A 22,737-nucleotide genomic window follows, 5' to 3' on the forward strand; every position below is an offset into this window, starting at 1 on the left:
CGGAGCGGGAGCGGCACCCACCGTGGGGCTGGGAGCCTGCCGCTGGGATTTCGGGGGCTTCCGGAGCGACAGGCGTACAAACAGCACGAGCAGCGAGAGGCTAGAAGGCACGGGAGCAGGCGGGCGAAGGGGAGCGGCCAGGCGAGGCGCGAAGGCGCACGGAGCGGGGCCTGAGGAGTCCCGAGGCCTGGGCTGTCACTCCCACGGCCAGACCCGGGCGGGCCGGATACGGCCGGGACCGCAGAGGTTGTAAATCGCGCACTTTCCCAGCAGGGAAGCGGGTCCTACCACACCAGCAGGCGGTGGCGTTACGTCACTGGCTGGCCCCGCCTCCATGGTTAAAGATTTAGGTGTCTATAGGAGGCCTGTCGCACAGTGAGTTAGCAATAACGGACCTAGCTCTAGAAGTGCAAGGAGTGCCTTTCTTACGATTGTGTGCTCTTTGGCTTTTCCTTTGAGGCATCTTTCCAGCGTCTTCGCTTGGCTCCGCTCCTCATTTTTCTTCAGGCAGTATCTAGGGCAGGCCCTCCCCGCGGCGAGGGGCGGGGCGGCCCTGGGTGGGGCGGGGTCCTGGATGGAGTGCGTCGCGCTCGGGGCCGCGCCGGGTAGCGTTTCTTTCCAGTGCCTGAGGCGGCTCTGGTCCCGAGAGCCTTTCGTCAGCTCCACGGGCACCTCTGTGCACGGATGGACCCGCCCGGACCCGGCGGGAAGCGGCCTGGCAGGCGGCGGCCCCGGCAGCACCAGCAGAGGCAGGGCAGGGCCGAGGCCGCGGGCCCCTGAGGTGTGCGTGTCCGGCGGGCCCGGCGAGACCATGATGCCGGGCGAGACCCACTCGGCGGCGCCCGGGACGGCGGCGGACCTCGCGCGGTGCCAGGGCTGCGCCTCGCTGCAGCAGGTGCGACGCCTCCCGGGACGAGGGCGCAGTCCTCCGCTCGGGACCGTGGGGCCCAGCGCCTCCAGCCCTTTCTCCGAGGTTGTTTAGGGATCCTCCGTTGGTTCTGTTTCGGCTCGAAACTTGAGAGTTCTTTTACAGAGCTGCGGTCGTGGAAGGGGGTGGAGCGGGCGAGGCGCCCTCCGCTTCCCGCTGCAGGCTTCCCAAGTTGATTTTTGGGGTTGTTGAGTGACAGTTGAAATGTTGAGTGACGTGACCTCTCTGAGGCTTTTGGTCGTTGGCCCATCCTGAGTACGGTGTTTGTTACTTGGAGGCGTGATCCTCTGTGACACGTGGGTTGTCTGTGTCATTTTTTCCTCAAGGTTTGCGGAATGCATTTCGGTTCATATCAGATGTTCCGCCCCGAGCTTAATTTTTAAAGAAAGTCAGGCAATTTATCAAGTCAAATTTCCTGTCAGTTTGATTAATCTGCTAATGGCGTGCAGAGACTGGAAGTTTCAGACATCTGCGTGGGCTATTTTTTCCTGTTCGGAATTGCTACAGTCTGGCTCTGGGTCTTATGGGAGTCGGGAAAATAGTCCTACGTATTCATTTCCAGCGACCCTTCTAACTACCTGATAATTACAGTCTCAATTGACATCGTACTGTCAGTGTCTTTAGTTCTCCGCTACGTGGTGAGAGTTCTAGGCATTCTGGATATTGCGGTGAACTAGGTCGGTGCGATCTACTCTCACAAGTAAGATGTGCCTAGGTTTGAGGGAGACTCTACAAGCCTTTACCTGTTGGGAAGGAAGTAGAGAAGAATGTTAAGGCAGCGAGCTTTTGCTGGGTGATCAGGTGGAGGTATTTTGGGGATGATTGAAAGAGTACAGCAAAAGAGAAAATAGCAAGGAGGTTAACAGGTGGAAAGGAGCCGGTGTTGATTAAGGAGTCTCTGGTAGGCAGGACACTCGTTGGCGGGAGCATGGTGCAAAAATAGTTGGAGATGAGACCAGAAAGGAATGCAGACGTGATAGTTGTGAGAAGCTTGGTTTTCTTTTAAGTACAATGTTTATGAACTGATTTCATGCATTTTAAGGTTTGGGACCAGGAGAGGGTGGAAATGTGCTGCTGGTGCAGGTAGAAAGGAAACTGAATTAGTCGGCTATGGAGTGTAGGTATAACGTGCCCCTCCTCCAACTCAGAATCCCAAGTAGAATTTTCCAGAATTTTTAATACATTGTGTTTGTAGTTTGAGGCAGTTCTTTGAGTCAAACATATTTATTGATCACCTGCTATGAATTAGGCCCTACAATTACTAGTGTGTGAAAAAGACATTTTTGAGCTCTTGGGGCTTTCTATTATAAGAAGTAGTAAGACAAAACTCATTAGTTATGTCAGAAGGTAATATGTGCATTGGTGATAAGAGCTGAGAAGGGAAGGAGAAGGAGGAGGTAAGAAGCTGTTGAAATTTAGAGTCCTGGGAAAGTTATATCTGAGCAGTGGGGTGAGAGATGGGTCTCTTAATATTGAGGAGAATCCCAGAGGAAGCCTCAAGTGTGTGGGCCTGAAGCAGGAGCCTCCTGGTGTACTGAAGCAGAACAAGAAGGCTAATTAGGCTGCAGTGAATTGAGTGTTCTAGGGCTGATGAGGGCAGAGGGGTGAGATGTGGGTTGGCTACTGTAAGGGTTGGAGCTTTTGTGAATGAGGCTGAATTATTGGAGGTGTTTGCACAGAACTCTTGGTGTCACTGTTTTTCAGCAGTGGATCTGATCTGGCAAATGTGTCTACCCATGGTGGTCTCCATCCTGTAAGTAGCCACTGTGTTTGTTCTTCAGGTTGTTTAGGCCAGAAACTAGCTGCTATCCTTGGTGTGCCTGTTTCCCCTCACAACGTGAAGTCCTCAGCTGGTTGTCCTGGATCTACGTTTCTTATCCACCTTCGTTTCAGCTTCTTCACCACTTCCACCTTTTGAAATGCTTTGGTCTGAGATTATTGTACAAACTTCCGGAGGAGTCTCTGTCCCTCACTCTACACCACATTCCACTGTTGGTTCTCAGAACAGAGATAAAAGTAATCATGTTAATTCTCTGCATCTAGCAATTGCTAAACTTCTGAAAGCAGCAAATTCATAAAATGCCAGGCTTTGAGAACTTGTTTACTTGCTCAGCTCTGTCCTTGAGGTGCAAGAGCAAATATGTCAAATAATGAATATGGCTATCCAGAGGGCCTTCATTTGCGGACCTTTGATGAGGATGCACCATTGCGTTTCAGTTTTTGTTGCCTGGAATTGCAGTGCCTTTTGGGGGGAAAAGGTAGTCAGCTGGCAACAGTCTCTCTGGGATGGTTCTTTAGTTTTCTGATGAGGCTGAGAGAGAAAAGGTTTCTGGCAAATGATAGAGAACCCCTGATGGTACTGACCATGAAGTTTTGTGCCTGTTTTTGCCTAGGTTAAGGAGTGGTGGAGTTTTTGCATAGCTGTGTTTATTTTATAAGTAGGTGGTATAGTGCAGGGTGAATTGAGAAGGAACATCTAAGTAAGTTATTTTACTGACACTAGTGATAATAAAAGCCTTAATTAATTGACATTTCCTAGGTAGAGAATAAAGAAGATAAAGATTCTGCATGTGGGAAACTGACAGAAGGAAATGGTATCAGGAAAAGTGGAAGGTTCAGAGATTTAAATCTTGATTCACCTTGAAAACTGTGATGGAAGAAGGCGAACAAGCTGGCTAAGATGGGAGGATGGGGGGCGTGTGGGGCTGACCTTTTGCATTGGCTCCAGGACTGGGAGTTTTCAGCCAGTTTTACCTTTGTTTGTGGAGCACAAGCCTCTGCAGTCTCCTCAAATACTTGCAAAGAAGTAGAGGAGGCCAGTTTGCATAAGCACTGAGTTTATCCTAAGAATTTTATGGGGAGAACGTGGGGATGGGAAGATCAGGGAGCATGTTCTGTTACTTAAAAGCAGCTTTGAAAACAGCTGGAGTCAGTGGAGTAAGACCAGCTGGCTGATGAGTATCCTTTGATGAAACTGAGATTGGAATGGTGAGAAAAGGAGAAAGAGAGAGTTGAACAGGGGTGTGCTATGAAGGGAATCAAGATTGGAAAGTGAGAATTGAGGAAAAATAATTGCATTGCTTACTTGGTAGATGGATAATTAGTCATCTTTAGGAATGGCATTTCTGTATTTACTGTTTATTACCACAGCAAGTGTAGTACAATGTTGTACTTGGGTTAAACTTTTGCATGAGAGAAACTAAAGTGGTTACATGCAGAGAGAAGATGTCCTGCCCAGCAGCTTCATGTGCTGAAAGTTACTGGCCTTGGAAACGGTATACAAGAAACACATAGGAGTTTTGCTGTGCGTGCTGTGACTTCATTTTGACTGGTAACATTAAGTTAACAAGGCTGTGTGCTGAATTACACAAACTTTTACTTGCACTGAAAATTTTTCTTTCATTTTCTATTCCCCCCTTACTTACTTACTTTCTTTTTAATTTTATTCATTTATTTATGTGTGTGTGTGTGTGTGTGTGTGTGGCGCCAGCTCAGTCCACCAGGGGGCGCGGCTGGCTGGCATGTGGTGCTGGGGGATTGAACCGTGGTCCCTGTGCTCTGCCAAGCTTGTTCTAAGTAGGTGCTTTAGACCACTGAGCCATTTCACCAGCCCCCCCCCCTTACTTTCTTAGTTAAAGAAATGCAGTAGTTGAGACACAGAGATGCGGGTAAACATTTTAACGTTGCCTTTGCTGAGATCATTGATTTATGGAGAAGTGGATAGCCTGAGCATGTTTCATTCACCCCTTCATGGTCTTATAAATCACCTTAGCTCTCTGATTATAGTGGCTTGTTACTCATCTGTACTTCAATGTCTATGTGTTGCAGAACTTTGGTAAGGCTATTGAGATAACTCAGCAGACTAAGTGCCTGCTTAGGCAAGTGCAGGAACCTGGGTTCAATCCCTGGTGCCTCATGCCCTACCAACCCCGGGCGAGCTGAGCCTGTGACCAAGTCTGGGTGTGGTCTAGGTGTGGTCCTGCACACCTGTAATCCCAGTGCTGTGGGATCACTATGAGTCCGAGTTGTGTAGTGAGGCCCTGTACCAAATTCAAAAATTAAAAAAAAAAAAACAAAAAAAAAACAAACTATGGTGATGTTACATAAATTAAGCAAGTCTTACATTGCATGGTTTTAAGTCAAGCAAGTTAGCTGAAGTAAGTCATTTTATTTTGATGGAGGGCCCATTTTACTCTACTTCAGTGCAGAACAAAATAACTGTACTCTTGTAAATCCAGATAACAGTTTGAAACTGTTTAACCTGTGTAACTAGGTTGAATTTGATCAGTTTAGTGTTTGGCTGCCCTGGGGACAAGGGAGTTTATTTTTTATAAAAACTCGGTGGGTTTGCATTGATAGTTCCTAGAAGTTTGAACTTTGTTGTTTCTAACTTGAAAAACATATTCTTTTAGACATATGGATTTATAAATCATGGTATGACAAGGAATGCTTCTAAAATTGTAATTCATTTAGTGATCATTGATGTGTTTGTGAATGGCATGTGGCTTGGCATACAATCATGAGCAGAAGAGGCATGGACATTTTTTTTTCTCCTGGGGTTGTAGTTGAAAGAGGAAGCAACCTTCCTGTACCTGTAATATAATAAATTTTGGTCGTTGAGGTCACACAGGTATAGGAAGGGCAACTTTGAGGATCTTCTGTGACCTCTGAAGGTTCACAGAAGTGAATCTCAATTCAAGTCTGAAAAAGGGTTTGCAGCTAACCAAGAGGGAAGAGATGGGGAGGGCAGTGTTGTAGGTTGAGGAAACAAGCTGTAGAAAGGCTTGGAGGAGTGAAGTGGCTTATGGTAGAGGGAGCCCCAAGTGAAGTGTAGGGTGTATTTCCTTGAAAGATGCATACTTCCTGACTCCTTGTGTCAACAGCGCCCAGCCGTTCTCTCCCACACATATAGTCCATTCACATTTTGCCTTCCTGCCTAAGAATAGCATCCTCCTGGTTAAGCACCTGGCAGGAGTATGTTGTGTTTTGTTGTTCTGACTCTTCGCCCGCCTTCATTTAGGCTTTATGTAGTCTTTGTTGTTCACATTTGTGCCAGTTGAAAGAGTAGAGCATTGTGTTCCTCCGGGAACATGGAGCAAGGCCTAGAGACATTGTTGGTGATCACACTGTGTTGGGAGGGTGAGACTGTGCCCAGTGTGATCGGTTTGCTGGCGGTACTCACAGACTCTGGTGCAGTTATACTTGGGAGTGTGATTTAGTACAGAGAGAGGAGACAGAGCAAAATGAGGTGGGGAAACCAGGTCTGACTTCCAGGCTCTCACTGGACTTGCACATGTCACAATTTTCCCAGCATTGTGTTGTGTCAGCACAGGTGAAGTACTGTCTTCCAAATGTTTTATTGGGGTTTGTTGTCTAGTACCCTTTGCCCACCACATGCCCAAATTCCAGGCTCCTAGAAGAAAAACAGGTGTTTACTGTAAATCTCACTGCACAGTTTTGGCCCAGCAGCTCCCTTTTATTGGCTCAGGGAATGGTGGGAGAGCACCTCTTAGAAATGTGAGTTTCCAGATGCCAGCCAAGGTCTATCCTGGTCAGTAGACTTTTCTGAGGAGAGTGAAGTAAAGGCTGCTGTGTTAACTCTGCCTCACATACACTTCGGGCTGCAAGGACTGTGGCCAGCCAGCTTTGAGAGGCCAAGGGTGCTGTGTGCATCCCCATCTTCCAGCCCCAGCTGGCTTTGAACTTCTGGTGATACTCTGAGAATGCTGAGATTGCAGGCGTGTGCCATCAGGACAGCCAGGAGGGTATTAGGTGGGAAGAAGGAGAATAGTCTGTTACAGACAAACAGTAGCTAGAGAACAAAAAAGTTTAGAATAAGAGAGTAGGCTGCTCTGGAAATTCATAAATGAATTAAGGCTGTAAAACTTCAGAAAATCACCCCCAAAGCAAAGAAAAACAAGAAAGAGAAAAGATCAGAGAATTAAGAATAAATTAGTTTTCTGGCCGATAACATAATACAGGTTGCGCACCCCTAATCAGAAAATTCAGTCTGTTTTCTGGATTTTGGACCTTTTCAGATGAGGGCTACTCAATGTGTAAATTCTATAAAAATGAGAAAAATTCTAGAATCTGGAACAGTTCTGGTCTCAGTCCCTTCTGATAAAGGATTGTCAACCCCAGAAGTACCAGAATTAGAGAGCTAGAATAGGGAAAAAAGCAATTAACAAAGAAACAGCACCCTCATATTTCCTGGAAGGGAAGAGCGCTTGACCCTTGCTGCCTTCTGCAGAACCTTGACCCCTTGACTTCTGACTGAAGCAAGGGATGGGTATGGTCAGGAGGGGATCCTGAGCCCCTGACCCCTAGGCACATCCTGCTGAGCTTGGGTTCTGGGGCTCGTGTGGAGTCAGAGGATATCTGAACCGGAGTGGAGGAGTGGAGGAGGAAGCTGGTGAAGGCTGTTTTATTAGAATATCTAGTGTCTAACTAAATTCTAACCAACACGCAGCTGGGCCTTAGGGAATAATGTTAGGTGAGAGCTAGGATGCTGTAGGGTCACTGTCCTTTATCCCCTCTATAATGCTGTTTTGTGATTTTAGGGTTTTATTCTTATGAGAGCTCTGTGTAAACAGAATTTAGAGAGAACTACACGTGAAATTTGTTAAGACATCTTGGAACCCCAGCTCTACCTGTGCCTCCTTTTAAGACACAGCATTTTGGGCTGGCTGAATAGCTCAGCAAATTAAAGCGCCTGCAAGCAGGTGCTGGGGCCAGGGGTTTGATCCCTGGGCCTGCTGTGCTGGCTCCACCCCTGGGATGTGCAGAGAAGGCAATTGAGACTGGGCATGGCGGCATGTGCCTGTAATCCCAGCACTTGGGAGGTTGTAAGCAGGTGGATCACTACAAGTCTGATCTACTAGTGAGGCCCTGAACACCCTGTAGACCCTTCCCTAAAGTACAAAAACAAAAAAAAACACAGCATTTTTAGTTGCTTGCACTTCATATGTTTAGTATAGAGCATTCTTCTTGTTGAGTAATAGACTGCTTTTGTACCCATTTTATCATTTTTAGGCCTGATTGTTTGATTTCTAACATTGGAAGGTGAGGATGGAGTTCTTAATGCCCGCATTGTGCCACACCTGTGTTGTATCCCTCTCCCCACCTTCTTGGTGTACTGAGGGTTAATGTTTAGGCTTAACATTGTGGCTGCATATGAATTTAGAGCCAGACTCTGGTGTACACTGCTATTTTTTCTTCCTTTCATGTTTTCTTGTGTCCCTTAATAATTATAGTTTTAGTCTAGCTTTTCATCCTGAAAATATTGATGAATATTTTATGCCAGGGCTTTGTTTTGAACATTTTATATGGCTTAACCTGTTTAATGCTGATGTCATGCCAGCTGTTTAATCTCTGTATGTTTCAGTCTTCCCATCTGGGAAATTGGGGAAATTGTGTTGAGGCAGGCAAAGGTCTGTGGTCACTCAGCTAACAAGTGCTGGTGGGACAGGCATTTGAAACAGATGTGTGCAACTCTAGAGTCAGGTTTCTTTGATGTTTCTGGCATAGTGTTTGAAGGTATAGCATGACATCTGCGAGAAAGGTGGGAGATGAGCTACAGTAGTGAAGAACTTGAAAGACAATAGGAAAAAAGAGGTGAGTCAGTTTTGTTAAAAAAATTATAGTTTAAATGCATCTCTCAAAATAACTACGTACACATCCAGATTGTATGCAGTTCTGTGCCAGTTTGATGTAAACACAAATCTTTTAATGCTTTTCATCTCAGCCAATGTATATATCATCTTCTTCCTAGGGGAGAAATTCTGTCCTTCTCTACCTTCCCAGGGGTTCACTTCAGCTCCATGTTCTGGCCTGCATCATCTCTCCTGATTTCTTCCATTCTTTTGGCAAAGCGTGTTCTCTTATCTTGCAGGACCTCTCTGAGAAAGGATGTCTGTAGGAAGGAAGTTTGTGGAAACTTTGAGGATTAGTAAATGTTTACTGTGTAGAATTTTTATTACTCCTTTAAAAGTTGAAAGATTTTTGCTTTCTAGGTTTCTGGTTTACAATGTTGATATTGAATGATTGCAGATTCTTTGTGTGGGACCTGTTTTCATTTTATTTTTCTTTTGGGATTTAGAGATGGTTTGCTTTTGTTTTTAGTATTTTGAAATTTTGTGCTGATATTTTGTGTTTAGATCCTGCCTTGACTGTGAATGTCGGATCAGCATGCTTAGGTTTATGCTTAGGTCACTCTGCTGTGGTGAAGTGGCCTTGTTTGATTTTTCCCCTGGTCAGAGACCTCCCTTCAGAAATGAAGCTTCCTGCTGGATGATGGGGGGCAGTCAGTTCCTTTGAGGCATTGTGCAGGGTTGGGGATTGGAGTTTGGTGCTTATCTGAAAACTTCCAACTTGTGCTTTTTAGTTCCATTCCTAATTCTTCTCTCTGAGCAACTGGTCTCCCATTCCCTAAGCTGGTTGGAGTTTTGCAGTACAAGTGGGGTTGGTTGTCACTTTCCCCACTGTGAGCATCCTTGGTTGCTTCATCAGTGTTCTCAAAACTATGTTCTATTTGTCTTCTGTGGTCTTTTCTTAACCCTGCCAGTTTTGGGGCTGGAGAAAAAAAAAAATTCTTTCAATTGTAGTTTTAACTGATTTTAGGGAGAGTATAAAGACAGGTGCTATACCTATACTCTGCCCAGAAGGCTGAAATAGGGCCCACCAGAATCCTATGTGACTTCATTTTAACCTGGTCATACCTGCTGTGACCTTATTTCCAAATAAGATTGTTCTGAGGTGGGAGGGGGTTGCTGCTAGGCTTTAGCCTGCAATTTGAGAATGGGATACTCTTCAACCCATAGCTATTGGTGACCCAGCAGTTCTACTTCTGGAAAACTTATACATAAGAAGTGGTCATGGCTTACTTCCTCAGACATTTTGAATAAAGAAAAGCTATCTAATTTTGTGAATCATGTAACATTGAGAATGCTGGATACAGTGCAGAAATGTATAGGTATATCACTTAGGAACACAGACGAAGAAATAGTCTCAGTTGGATATTGACAAATTGGATCCAATCAGTGTTTAAACAGACTAAATAAAGATTCAGTTGTTTTTACATCAGGAGGATTGGAGGCTGCTTCAACATTAGAAAATCTGTTATAATCTAGTGTACTCATGAGTAAAAGGAGCAAGCACGTCAATATGTTACCATTGACTTGAACCACTAGTGTTACATGTGTAACTGACCAATCTGATGGCTTGTACCACTGGTGGTACAAAAAGACTTTTACTGATCTTTTTACTAAATAAAGTTAATTTAAAACTCTAAAAATGGATTGAGTCTAGTTGATTGATTTTTGAATAATTATTGCCCAAATGTAAATATTAATACTATTCATACCAATTAAAATTATTACAAAAATTGTACTTATGAATAATTCATGAAAATTCATTCTCCAAATTTTAACATGGAAATCTTATAAGTACCCCATTGCTGGTGTATGTAATATGCACTCAGAACTGCTGCACCACATATTAGCTGTGTTAAAATTTTATACTATTTTAATATTTTCCTTAAACTGTAGTATTATCACATTTGGCCTGCTAAGTCAGTGTCTTTTTCTGCATTCTTATAATCAGAAGCCCCCTGAGCTGTCAAGTCAAGGATTTACAACCACTTGGCAATGACATGGGAATTAAGTCCTATCATTAACATGTGAAAACTAAATAGATCTATTTATTTATTTATTGGACCAGGGATTGAACTCAGGACCTTGTGCTTGTCAGGAAGGCATTTGTGCCACTGAGCCATGTCCCCAGCCCAGATGCATATATTTATGTGGTGAAGTTTAATCTTAAATGATGGTGTCTTTCAGCAGGCTGTGGGTAGAAATTAAATGACTTGCTCAAAGGATGTCAACTGAAAACCTGTAGTGCTGAAGAGCAGATGCAGTCAGTTCAAGTGTGGGCAGGATGTCTGTTGTCAGTCCTGCTGCAGTGTTGTGCTGAGGTTTTCATCTGCTCAGGAAGGCCGAGGCAAACATACGAAAGGAAGCTTGGGCAGAGGGAGACTAAAACCATTGCTGGTGGCAGATGCAGCATGTTTGTGCACCTTCCAGGAAAATCTGCAGATACATGAACACTACCGTGTTTACTTTGGAAACTTTTGTTGTTGTTGTTGACAAATTGGATCCAATTGGTGTTTAAAAAATACATACTGGTGCCGGGGAGATGGCTCAGCAGAATAAGCACTTCCCTGGCAAGCACAAGGGCCTGAGTTCAATCCCCGGTTCTGCAAAAACAAAACAAAACAAAAACATACATACATACTGATGGGTACAGACATATATGTGTACATGTCTGTATATATGCACACATTCATATTCATCCGTATTCTTGTGACATTGTTTTAAGATGAGCAAATCCAATATAATCAATAAACAAGATAATATTCCTGCATATCTGTGTAAGAGCCAAGTAGGAAACGTTATAAAAACAATAACAGATGGCACTCATGCCAGTGATAGACATGGATTATCTTGGAAGAACATCTAGACTAAAGATGTAGGGAAGGGACCCAGAGAACAAGCGCATGATAATGAAAATAGGCAAAATGATCATTGTGCTTTCATTTTAGTGTGTGCTCCCAAAATGCTTTTAAGGTACTACTACCTTCAGTCGGAGATTTCCTTTTCTGATGTCCTTACCAATGCTTTTTTTCCAGTCTTTTCTAGTGGTGGGAAAAATAGATCTGTAGTGTTAAGTGCCATACAGAAATCTAAAGTTTTTATGTTGTGAAGTACATGAACAAATTTGTCCTTCAGTATATAATTTAAAAGATCTTTGTCTATCTTGAAATTGTGGAGGTATCACCCTGTATTTTGGCTGATGGCATTCAAATGTATTTACCTCTATAATTTGTGTAGAATTTGTGTATAATGAAAGATTTGCTTTAAAGGAAGAAAGATAAAAAATACTGAGTTACGGAAGAGTCTGTCTAATGTTTTTTGATTTACTTTTTTTTTTGGAACCAGAGATTGAACTCAGCCCCTTGCGCTTGCCAGGGAAGTGCTTATTCCACTGAGCCATCTCCCCAGCCCCCGACATTTTTTATAGTCTTTAGACTAAATAAATTCTAGAAGAATTGTAGGTATAGATACGAAAACTTAAAAATGCTAGAATAACATATAAAGGAATTATTTTATCATTTTGATTTGGGTAGAACTTTGTAAATATGTCAGGAAACAAAGGTTTAACACAAAAGACATTCTCAGGTATATGAATATTAAAAAGGTGTGTACATGTGTGCATATATCTGTGTGTATGTGCATATATAGATATGTAGACATATATGTGTACATCTATCTATATATATTTTTTTTTTTTTTAAATGTACTGGAAGGTGAGCCCAGGGCCTTCGCACTGAGCTATATCCTCAGTTCATTTTTCCTTTATGAGACTGAATCTCTTGTGAGTTGGGTAGGCTGGCTTGCTGTCCTCCTTTCTCAGCTTTGAGAGCAATGTATGTGGGCATATTTTAATGATCAGTTGGTGAATGTGTTTATAGTCATACATTTGATAAGAGCTTGTTGTCTGTCAAATATTGCAGTTTATAAGAGTAGTGCAGCCACACCAGTGAACAAGCACATTCACGGACTGTTAGTAATAGAAACAAATTGAACATCCAGAAGTGGTTAGGAAAATTTCTTAATGCTATTAATAAATGAAAAAATCTTCCCCCGTCACAGCGGTGACTCAGGTAGAGAGCTGGTGCAGGAGCTCACAGGAGCTGTGGTCATGGATGGATGAGCTGTGGGTGGTGGCCTGCTGTAGGCTCAGTGTTGACTGTTTTATAAATATGTAGTCTGTTCCCGCCCTGCCTGGTTTGGACTTCATTCTCAGAGAAGCTGGAGGAGTCTCCTCAAGGAATAGGCAATAAACCCATTGCAAAGTGGTAAATTCACTAGACAGTTGTTATATTGATTACATCTACATGTATTTCCATGTGCTGTAACCACTCGAAAATGTTACGGGAATTTTAAAGGAGTGCTGACAGGGGGTAGCATTACACTTTGTGCTTTGTAGGTCTTAGCATGAAGATTTTTTTGTTTTAAAATGTGTTAGTATAACTGCAAAGAAAATGCCCTATAGCATCAGCATAAGTGAAAATGCTGTACTGTCAAGATCACTTGAGTTATCAAGGAAAAGACTTGTGAGATACTCCATGAAAATTGAACAGCTTGTATATATATATATATATATATATATATTTTTTTTTTTGTGTGTGTGTGTGTTGTTGTTTTGTTTTTGTTTTTGTTTTTTAAATTTAAAATTATTTTTATTTTTTTCCATAATTTTACTGAGAAACAAATAGCAGTGAGACAGTTTCAAATCAAATTGGTAGGACAGTTTCAATAATTAACACATTGCATACTGTCTTCCTAGTGGTTATTTGTTGTACAAGATGCAGATATGATATCCTGTTTACAAAAACTATTAGAACAAATCCCTCTATTCATTAAGAAAATGTAGCTATATCTATCCTAACCATTTTGAATACACAGATACAAATTAAAAGTTTTTTGGTACCAGGGATTGAACTCGGGCCCTTGCACTTGCCAGGGAAACACTTACTCTACTGAGCTGTCTTCCCAGCCCCTTGGATGATATATATTTAATGTGAGAAAATTAGTGTGGTTATGTTTAAAACTCTGAAGGGAGACATTAAAGGAAAGCATTGGTTAAAGAAAAAAATCACGTTTTAAATTTTAGGAACATTTGAAGAGTGATAATGTTTTCCTTTGTGGAGTTGATAGTAGTAATTTAGGGCCAAAATTGTGGTTGCTTCTTAAAAGTATAATACAGAGCTTTATAAAGTTATTTTTTTCGCTTAGTGTTGGCCTCATTGTAATATTCTAGTTTGCTTTATTCTTACTCTTGCTTTTATTATTTTTCTGTTTGTTAATATTTTATAGCTTTCTAGATAATCTTAACTCCTTTGAAAAACAACAGGAAGTGAAAACTGGTGGTTAACAGTGACAGAAAATAGTTAATATTAAACTCTGGTTCAGTGAGTGCCACAAAAGCATTCCCATAAAGATGTTCAGGGGAAGAACATGGGATGGAGGAGTGTGTGTACACACAATATTAATTTTAGACTCACACATTTCTGTATTTTTAATATATTAAACCAGATGCTTATGTTTTGTAATAAACATTTCAGAAAATAATTACATTTAAAGTAAAAATGTAAATCTGACTATCCTTTTTTCTTTCAGAATTTAAATGAATATGTTGAAGCATTAATTACCTTGAAACAAAAAATTATCAATACTGAGTAAGTATAATAGCACATGTTTGGCAGAATTTTGTAAACGCGATGAACCAGTTGAAGCTGGTTGTGGTTGATAGTCCCCAGAGCAGGCCTGATTCGTGGGACTGATTATGATAAACTCACTCCTGTCAGAAACCTGCACCTTTGATGAGTGGCTCACAGCCATCAAAACAGGAATCTGGGGACAGTGGGACATGACTTGGCTGTGTTGGAATTTCCCTCAAAGCTGTTTTCTGTCTTTAGCATCTTCTTACCTTTACCCTGGATATCATATTTTCTTATAGTATTTAGAGCCACAATTTGAAATTTAATTATTTATAAGGGACTTACAAGTTTATAGCTAAGATGCTACTTAGATGAAAAGATTTTAATCTAAAAGCTTATCTATGAGTGCAGTGCTTTGAAGAAGTTCAGATGATACATTAACTTAGCATACATTTGTTGTAGGAAATGTAGGACAAGCTGCCTTGTATGCTTTGAAACATGATTTTTATCATAGTGTATTTTGTACATTAAAAAGTAACTTGATTATTTTCTTTATTTTAGCAATTTGCTGACAGAATACCAGAAGAAATGTGATGATATCCTTTTACTTTTGACTTTTGAATTCTTTTGAATTTGGGATTTATTTATGTGTAATGCCTGAAAGAGATGTGTGAAGTATGAGAGAGATTTTTCAAAACTTTTGGAGGGCAGTGTTTGTGCTCCCTCGAGGGAGGACCACTCCAAGCCCTGTCACGGTCAGGGGTGCTGAGTGATGAGCAGGGAGATCTAGTAGTTGGTGTTGTTTCTGTCACTGCTTCTGATTTTGCTAAGGTGTTGTCAGCTCTTAAAAGAGGTTCTTTCACATGTACTTAAGGGTGTGGCATCTCATGATATGTCCTTTAATTTAGAGACAGCATAACTGGAATGGCACTTTCTCAGCATTGTTTTTGAACTGCCAGAAATGCACTGTGAGAACTTTGAAAGTGTGAGGAAATGCACTTCTGAATTGTTCTTGTGATTTGCAGAGAATTAGTGTATATATCCAAAATCTGGGGCTAGGGTGCAGCTCAGTGGCACAGGCACAAGCACCTGCCTGGCAAGCACAAGGTCCAAAGTTAGATTTCTGGTGCCAAAATAAATACATAAAACAAAAAATAAAAAGTCTTGTAGAAATAGAGCTAGTGGAGTTGTATATTCCTAAGCCATATCTGGAAGGATCAGAGGAGACTTCCCAGGCTTAGAGTGTCTGTTTGCTCAGAAAGCATTGAGCAGGCCCCACGGTGGAGCTGGCTTGGTTGAATACTTTCTTAGCCATGAGACAAAGGGGTATGTAACTGGATCTTTTGATGATAACACTTGATCTAAGTCTCTCCCATAAAAAATGTAAAATTTCTCACACAGAAATAAATGCACATACCTAGAGAGGTCGGTGGAAGTTTGCTTTGTTTCCACTTTCAACAATGCTTTTCTGTCCCAGCAATTGCATCCCAAGTTCCCAAGTACTGAAGCAAATTTAGCCTGCTGCAGTATCATTTCTGGCATTAGAATAATAAAATCCAGACTCTAGGAGTTAGTTTTCTTTTTGTTATCTGAACTTTTCTATTAAGAAATAGAGGTCAGGACCAGGAATATAGCTCAGTGGCACAAGCACCTATCTGGCGAGCACGAGGCCTGAGTTCAGTACCCAGTGCCAAAAAAAAAAAAAGAAAAAAAGAAAAAAAAAATGTATATAAAAGTAGAGGTTATTGGAATTTGTCCATGTGATTTTGGAGATTATCAATTCATTTAAATATAGTGCCTATCATTGCAAGGATATTATTATTTATTTGGTACAGGGTCTCACTGCCCAGCTCAGACTCGCAGTGATCCCCTCCTGTGTCAGCTTCCCCAGTGCTGAGATTACTGGTGTGTGCTACACACCTGGTCTCGGTGGCTGGCTCCGTGTGCCTGGGGGTGGGGCTGGTGCAGCCTGTGGTGCTAGGGATTGAACTGCAATTCCTGCGCTTGCCTAAGCAGACGTTTAGTCCACTAAGCTCTCACCAGCTCTGAGTGTATTATTTTTAATTGATTGTAAAAACTGTATGGAAACAAGTATTATGAGTACTTTTAGATAGTTAAAGAGGAAAACAATTCCAGTATTAGGTGAATATGTGTTCATTATCTGCCTTTAGAAAAAGTGGTCTAAATTTTGTGAGGTAATTACACATTTAATCTAAGAATACAGTTAGTGGTTTGCTCTTTTAAAATTTGTCTACAAAGATCGAGTAAAAATTATCACACTAGTTTTTCTAAACACATAAAACTTTCAGTTATTCTTGAATTCCAGAATTTTCTTCTGTGATGTGGTATTTAGCCTCAGCCATAGATAACTACTGATTTTTAAAAGTACATTTGGCATTTGCTACAAGTATATACTATACCTCAAAACATACAGTTATTTGCTCCCTCAAAACATACAGTTATTTGCTCCACAACTTAAGATACAAGTGTCACGGGCTTAATATTTTCTTATATAATTTGTTTTTTTGTTACTAAAGTGGCAGTAGATTTTTGTGTTTTCCTTAATTTTTAATGTATTTGGTTGTTGCAATGTCTCACTATGCAGCCCAAACTCATGGTGGCAATCCTGCTTTCAACCTCCCCAGTACTGGGATTACAGGCATACAGTACTATGCACCATTATGCCCGGACTCTGACTGTCTCAGCCCGCCTTGGGGGTGGGGCTGACACAGCATGTCGTGCCTGGGATCTAACTGCAGTCCCTGTGTTTGCCTGAGCTTGCCTAAGTAGGCACTTCAGTTCACTGTGCTATCTTACTGGCCCCTTTGTGGCTTTTTTCAAGATGAGAAAATTATTTCCACAGTGACAGTTCGGCATTGATTCATTTCCTTTTAAATTCTATCCTTTATGTTATTTATCATGTCTTCCTAAAGGATAGGCATTGTTATTTATCAGATATTTATTTGAACTTGTGTGCTGTAAAGAGTGCTCTAATTTAGGAAGAATAAAATATACTTCCTGGCTTCAAGCTTCCATTGTAACAGCAGAAACTGCCACCAAGTGTTTACAAATGTGTATGTACTGTGTTGTGATGTAAATATAAGCGTTTCTAGGAAATTAAAGGAATTAATTTTTACTGTCTTCAGATATTTCCCTGGCAGAATGAGGGGGGACAATGAGGTTATCAAATTATATAAATTATACAAATGTTGATTTTTGTAGTTTTTTTGTTCTTCGCTTTTGTGATTACTTATATGTGGTCATCTATGAGTTCTGTAAATGCATAGATAACTCTGGTGTGTTGGAATTGTCTCTGGAGATTAGAGAAGTGAAGCACAGGTTGTTGGGGATTCTACAGAAACAGATGAAGGCATTTTCTATTAGTTACATATTGCTTTGCTTTTATTGTAATTTTAATTCATCACATAATTTATTCTCACAGGGCTGTTTCAATAGATATTTTAGAATCAGTCTAGGATTTATGATCTTGCCTGTGTATGCATTGAGCATGGAATTATAAAGTGAATTTCATCTCTAAACAGGTATCACGAGATTGAGTTTTCATTGTTTTCCTTAATAAGTTTCACAGCTGCAGTTTGCAAGAAGGTGAGCCGACCTGTATCTGGGCCATTGATGAGATGACTCACATAGTACTTGATTTGGGGTTGATTCATCACACCAGATACGTCGACATTGCAGCAAAGAGGACCTAATTCACTCTTTTTTTTTCTCCCCTAATTCACTCTTAGTAGAGAATGTTGCTTTGATGTTCACAGTGAAAGAATATTAGCGTTTCCTAAGTGTCTAATCATTCAGATGAACTTATTACTGAGGCCGTCAGTTATATCTTGGTGTTTCACTTTTCATAACTTTTAGTGAAAACATTGCGCTTTAGGTAAAACTTACTGCTCTCACATTACTGTTCCCTACATGAATCACACTGCCTGTAATTGTTTATGCTGTATCATTTTAAATAATTTAAAATTAGCATAATTTAGTATGTTTCATGTCCTGCTTGCATTTATCACTTATAAAAAGCAAAATGTGCTAATAAATCAATCGCAAAGTTGTGTTTCAGATAATTTGAGTAAGTTCAAGTTTGTGAATACTTGTTTCTCAAGTTGCTTTTTGATACACTTTTGTCAAAAGTAGTCCACTAGCATGAGAATCATGTTAATAATGAACAGGAGGAATACTTGAGAAGAGATTTTTTTTAAAGGGATTGTATTGCAGCTTAGGAATCTGAGATCACAAGAACATGTAAGCAATAGTTCACTGCAGATGCTTTTGCATAATGCTGTTAATGCATTGTTCATTTTCAGAGAGAATAGCACTCTACATCACCAAGTTGAACAGATGCTTCAAAAAATTTCTCCTCTACAGAAATGTCAGGAAGAATTGGGATCTTTAAAAGCAGAGTTAGAAGAAAAAAAGGTAACTAAAGCCATTTTCCTATAGCTTAATTGTCAGTAGGTTAGGATTGGCTCACTCACAGCAACTGGCACAGGGGACTTTTCATTTCTTAACAAAGAAGACAAACGCAGCCAGGACTCACATTCCTAGAGAACATTGATGAGGAGTCTTCCTGTGGTGATTAGCCCTTAATTCCTGTGTTACACGTGATACTTTTTGAGAGATCAGTAGCAAATCTGTATGGTTTTATGAGTCCTGCATTACGTCCTTTTCACATTTCCCTTGCAGTAAGTGTGAAATAATATACAGAACTTGCAGTTTAGAGGCAGGGACTCTGTGCATGGCAGAGGGTGGGTGGGAACTGGCTTTTTGGGTTGTACACGACTGTGGCTGCTGGCCTGGTGTGTATCCTCAGGTCCTCTGCTGTGGTGATTCCTGCCGCCTCTCCAGTTCTGTGCTCACAGCTGGTGACCAGTCAGGGCTTTGTCCTGGGACACTTACCTGTACAACCCTGCCAGCTTGGGTGCATCATTTTCTGATATGTCTTTTTTTTTGTAATCACATTTGATCCTTTGTGACTTCTTCTGTGAGAGGTCCACAGAATGAGTCTGCTGGTACTTTGTGCATATTCTTGCATCAGTGCTGTGTTAGAGGCTTGGTAAACGTTTCTCTACTGGCTTGATAAATGTTTTGCTTTGCTGAATGATATGTTTTACACCACAGGGGAGCCTTGGGAAAGACACCACTTAAACCTAATAGTTAATGGAGGCTGTTTTCCTTTCAAAATGAAGTTGGTGGAAAATAATTTGTTTAAAATGCTTAAAGTTGCTTTTTAATATAAATTTGATTTGCTCTTTATTGTAAGTAATCTTAAAAGAGTTCAATTTTGTTTTGTTGGCTTGCACTATCAACTGTATTCATTAAGAATCTGATATACTCATTATAGTGTTCAGTGCATATTATTCTGGTTTCCTGCACAATTTATATATTCATTTGCTTAATTTTATATGGTTAAACTTCAGTAATTTAGCTCCTAAGATCAAAAAAAGTTGCAGCAAGCGGCCAATGAATTGCACTTGGGCAATGTTTATTTTATTTTTTTTTAAGAGTTCTCTAAAGTTGTATCAAGATACTCACCAGGAATACGCTCGAGTAAAGGAAGCATGCTTGAAAAGTGATGCACAGTAAGTAGTTTTGAAATTGCTGTAGAGTTAGAGTATTTGGTTTTGAGACTAGATAGTCCATAACTCAGTAGTGTTTCTCTTCTGTCTGCTTTAAAATGAACGCTGAGATATCCATTTTAAAGCAGAGTTGAGGAAGGCAGGGAACTCGCTGATAATCTGCCCCACACATACATTTAACTAGTGTGTGTAGTGCTCACATTTTGAGTGTATCTGCCTGCTAAGTAACATGAAAATGGTATCAACTTAAAAATAGTCAACAGATTGCCTTTAATATTCCTTTTTTTTTAAATATTTATTTATTTATTTTGTGTGTGTGCCCAGCTCAGCCCACCAGGGGGCAGGCGGGCTGGCATGTGGTGCTGGGGGATTGAACCGCGGTCCCTGTGCTTTGCTTGGCTTAGCTTGTTCTAAGTAGGTGCTTTAGACCACTGAGCCATCTCACCAGCCCCAATATTCCTTTTAATTGACAGTAACGAAGACACCCATGCCATCCGCTGTGTTAAAGTGTTAGTACAAAGAAAGGAACCAGTAGCTATCTTTCTAGACAGACACACGTGCTGCCTTCAGTAAGGTGGGACTCTGCACATCCCGTACTCACTGTTGAGAAGGACTGCTGCTGAAGAGATGCTGGGCTGGCTCTCGGAGTCCATCTGGACTGCCTAAGCTCGTAGTAGGCTGGTAGGGGATGTCGCTGCCCTTTACAGCTAGACCTAGATGTGCTCATGGATTGACCCATGTCTTGCTTCTCCTGTGGAAAATAATGGATTTCCATAAATCCATTTCAGAGATGCTTCACATTAAGTGACAGTGTTCTTGTTTAGGTTTATTTGACCATAAGAACAGTGGCTGGTAATTTCATTTGGGGACTGGGCTATAGCTCAGCAGTACAAGCCCTGCCTGGCAGGCACAAGGTCCTAAGTTTGATTTTTCGGTCCAAAAAAAACCCTAAATGAGTAACATCAGTTATTGACATGTGATACTAGTTTTAACTGAAAATTTGTGTCATACCACTCTCAGAAATTAAAGTTAACATCATGAACTGTCAGTTTTTTTTTAACATTCTAGTGTGTTTTGCTGTTTAACTTATGTAATTCTGTTACTAGAAAGAAGAAACTGGAAGCTAAGGTGAAGAAGCTGGAAGGTGGGTTATACCATTGTTACCTGGCTCCTAGGAGCCACTGGTCACTGTGAGTCCTTGGTACCCATGTGAGGTTGTAGAGCAGGCCACGTTATGAAGTGGTTGTGAACTTGGACAGCACTTCCCTGAAGGACTTCAGTTAGGGCTTATGGGGAAGGGCTCCACCTATTTCATTCCTGTCAGTAATCAGACCCGGAAGCAGAGGAGAAGTGTGGCAGTCCCAATAAGTACTGTCCTCAAAATAATAGCAGCAGTTAATGAACTGATTCACTTGTGAAACTTGAATTTTGTGGGGCTTTCCCACTTTCCCCTAGTGAAACAAGTTATTACTCGAAAGGGTTGCTGCTTTTCATAACAGGAAACAAAGCATTTTGACAGATGCAATACCCACTGAGGGGTTTTGGTGGACTTCCCTATGCTGGGGACTGTTCAATTTTTTTTTTTTTTTTTTTTGGTGGAACTGGGGATTGAACTCAGACCCTTGTGCTTGCCAGGGAAGCGCTTATTCCACTGAGCCATCTCCCCGGCCCCTGGACTGTTCCATTTATCCCTGGTCTTCCCCACATTCCACTGTCAGGTTAGGGGCGTGTAGTCTTCATCAGTGGGCAGAGTGCACAAAGAGTACATCGCAACGTGTTGGCCCTCCCATTCCAGCCTGCAGCCCTTGCAGGGGTTAGGAATGGGATCAGGATCTTTCTTTTTGCTTTTGCTCTCCAGTGCAGGGATGTGTATATAAAAGGAAGTAAAAACCCAGACTCGGCCTGCCATCCCTGCGCATGCTTTCCTGTTCCAGTGTGGGCCTCCAGAGCTCACACTGATAGTGTCTGCTTTTATGGAGGGTACAAAGTAGGAGTTTCAATATCGTTGCCTTGGCCCATGTAGAGTAGTAATTGCTGGAAGTGTTCCCTGTCACTCTGTCTAAATTGAGCTAATTGTTTTTTAGATTTAAAACTGTAAATGTCTTCAGGGACGTTTTCCTCTGATTGAGTTACGTAGGGACGTTGACCGTGGGCAGTGATGCAGCACTGCTGTTGTCTTCTTTCTAGTATGCGGAGATGAGTGTCTGAGGACATGTGCCTAGAGTCCTGGTGAACTCAGTACCTGGCAGATTGTCCACATAGTTTTAAGAACAGACTTCCTGTGAAACAATGCAGCCTATGTTTTTCTTATACAAATTTATATTTCTTTTATAAATGACAGCTTAATGAAGATTATTGAGGAAAGAAATACTTAAACTTGTTAAATTAGTCAGGAGAGAATTGCTACTGTGGTGTTTTGGGAGTTTACTTTTCTCAGCAATTGTGTATGAGTGTACCTGGAAAAGTCAGTACTGGTCAGATTCTTAATAGCATGTAGACTAGTTGGTGATTCAGAATGAAGCACTGGAGTGAACTATCGAAGTGCCTAAAGAGTTGATCTCTAAAACAGCTATTTGGAATTAGGGTGAACTTCTTGAAGGGAATTCTGGGAAAGATAACAGTATCTGTAGCAAACATCAAGAAAGTTGTCTGTGCACTAGGAGATAAAGAAGAGGGTATTAGCAAGTTCTGAGATGAAATTACAGCCCCGAGGAACCAAGATTACTGTGCTTTCTGGAATGAGAACAGCAGGCGTGCCGGGGCATCTCCCTTGCTGCTGTGTACCATATCCTCGCTGGCTGGCTGGCAGGATTGGGATTGCTGGGCCTGTTTGCAAAGGACCCTGGAGCCCTGTGCAGTTGTGTAGTTTCACAAGTGGCCAGCTGAAACAAAGCACTCCTACAGCAGTTAGCTTTTGGTGACGTTAGTTTCAAGAG

General features: G+C 41.5%; 1 protein-coding gene across 2 annotated transcripts in view; it reads left to right on the forward strand.

Moving 5' to 3' along the window:
• Positions 1–600: 600 nt before the first annotated feature.
• Positions 601–22,737, forward strand: part of Ice1 (interactor of little elongation complex ELL subunit 1) — a 52,481-nt gene continuing 30,344 nt past the window's right edge. For both annotated transcript variants that reach the window (XM_004625272.2, XM_023706566.1), the window contains exons 1-7: positions 601–895; positions 14,167–14,225; positions 14,769–14,803; positions 17,795–17,813; positions 18,530–18,641; positions 19,728–19,804; positions 20,908–20,945. In XM_004625272.2, coding sequence (XP_004625329.1) covers positions 812–895; positions 14,167–14,225; positions 14,769–14,803; positions 17,795–17,813; positions 18,530–18,641; positions 19,728–19,804; positions 20,908–20,945 — 424 coding nt within the window. In that variant the 5' untranslated portion in view covers positions 601–811. The remainder of the gene's footprint in view (positions 896–14,166; positions 14,226–14,768; positions 14,804–17,794; positions 17,814–18,529; positions 18,642–19,727; positions 19,805–20,907; positions 20,946–22,737) is intronic.

This window comes from Octodon degus, unplaced genomic scaffold (assembly GCF_000260255.1).
Source record: "Octodon degus isolate 3935 unplaced genomic scaffold, OctDeg1.0 scaffold00008, whole genome shotgun sequence".
Classification (NCBI taxonomy): domain Eukaryota; kingdom Metazoa; phylum Chordata; class Mammalia; order Rodentia; family Octodontidae; genus Octodon; species Octodon degus.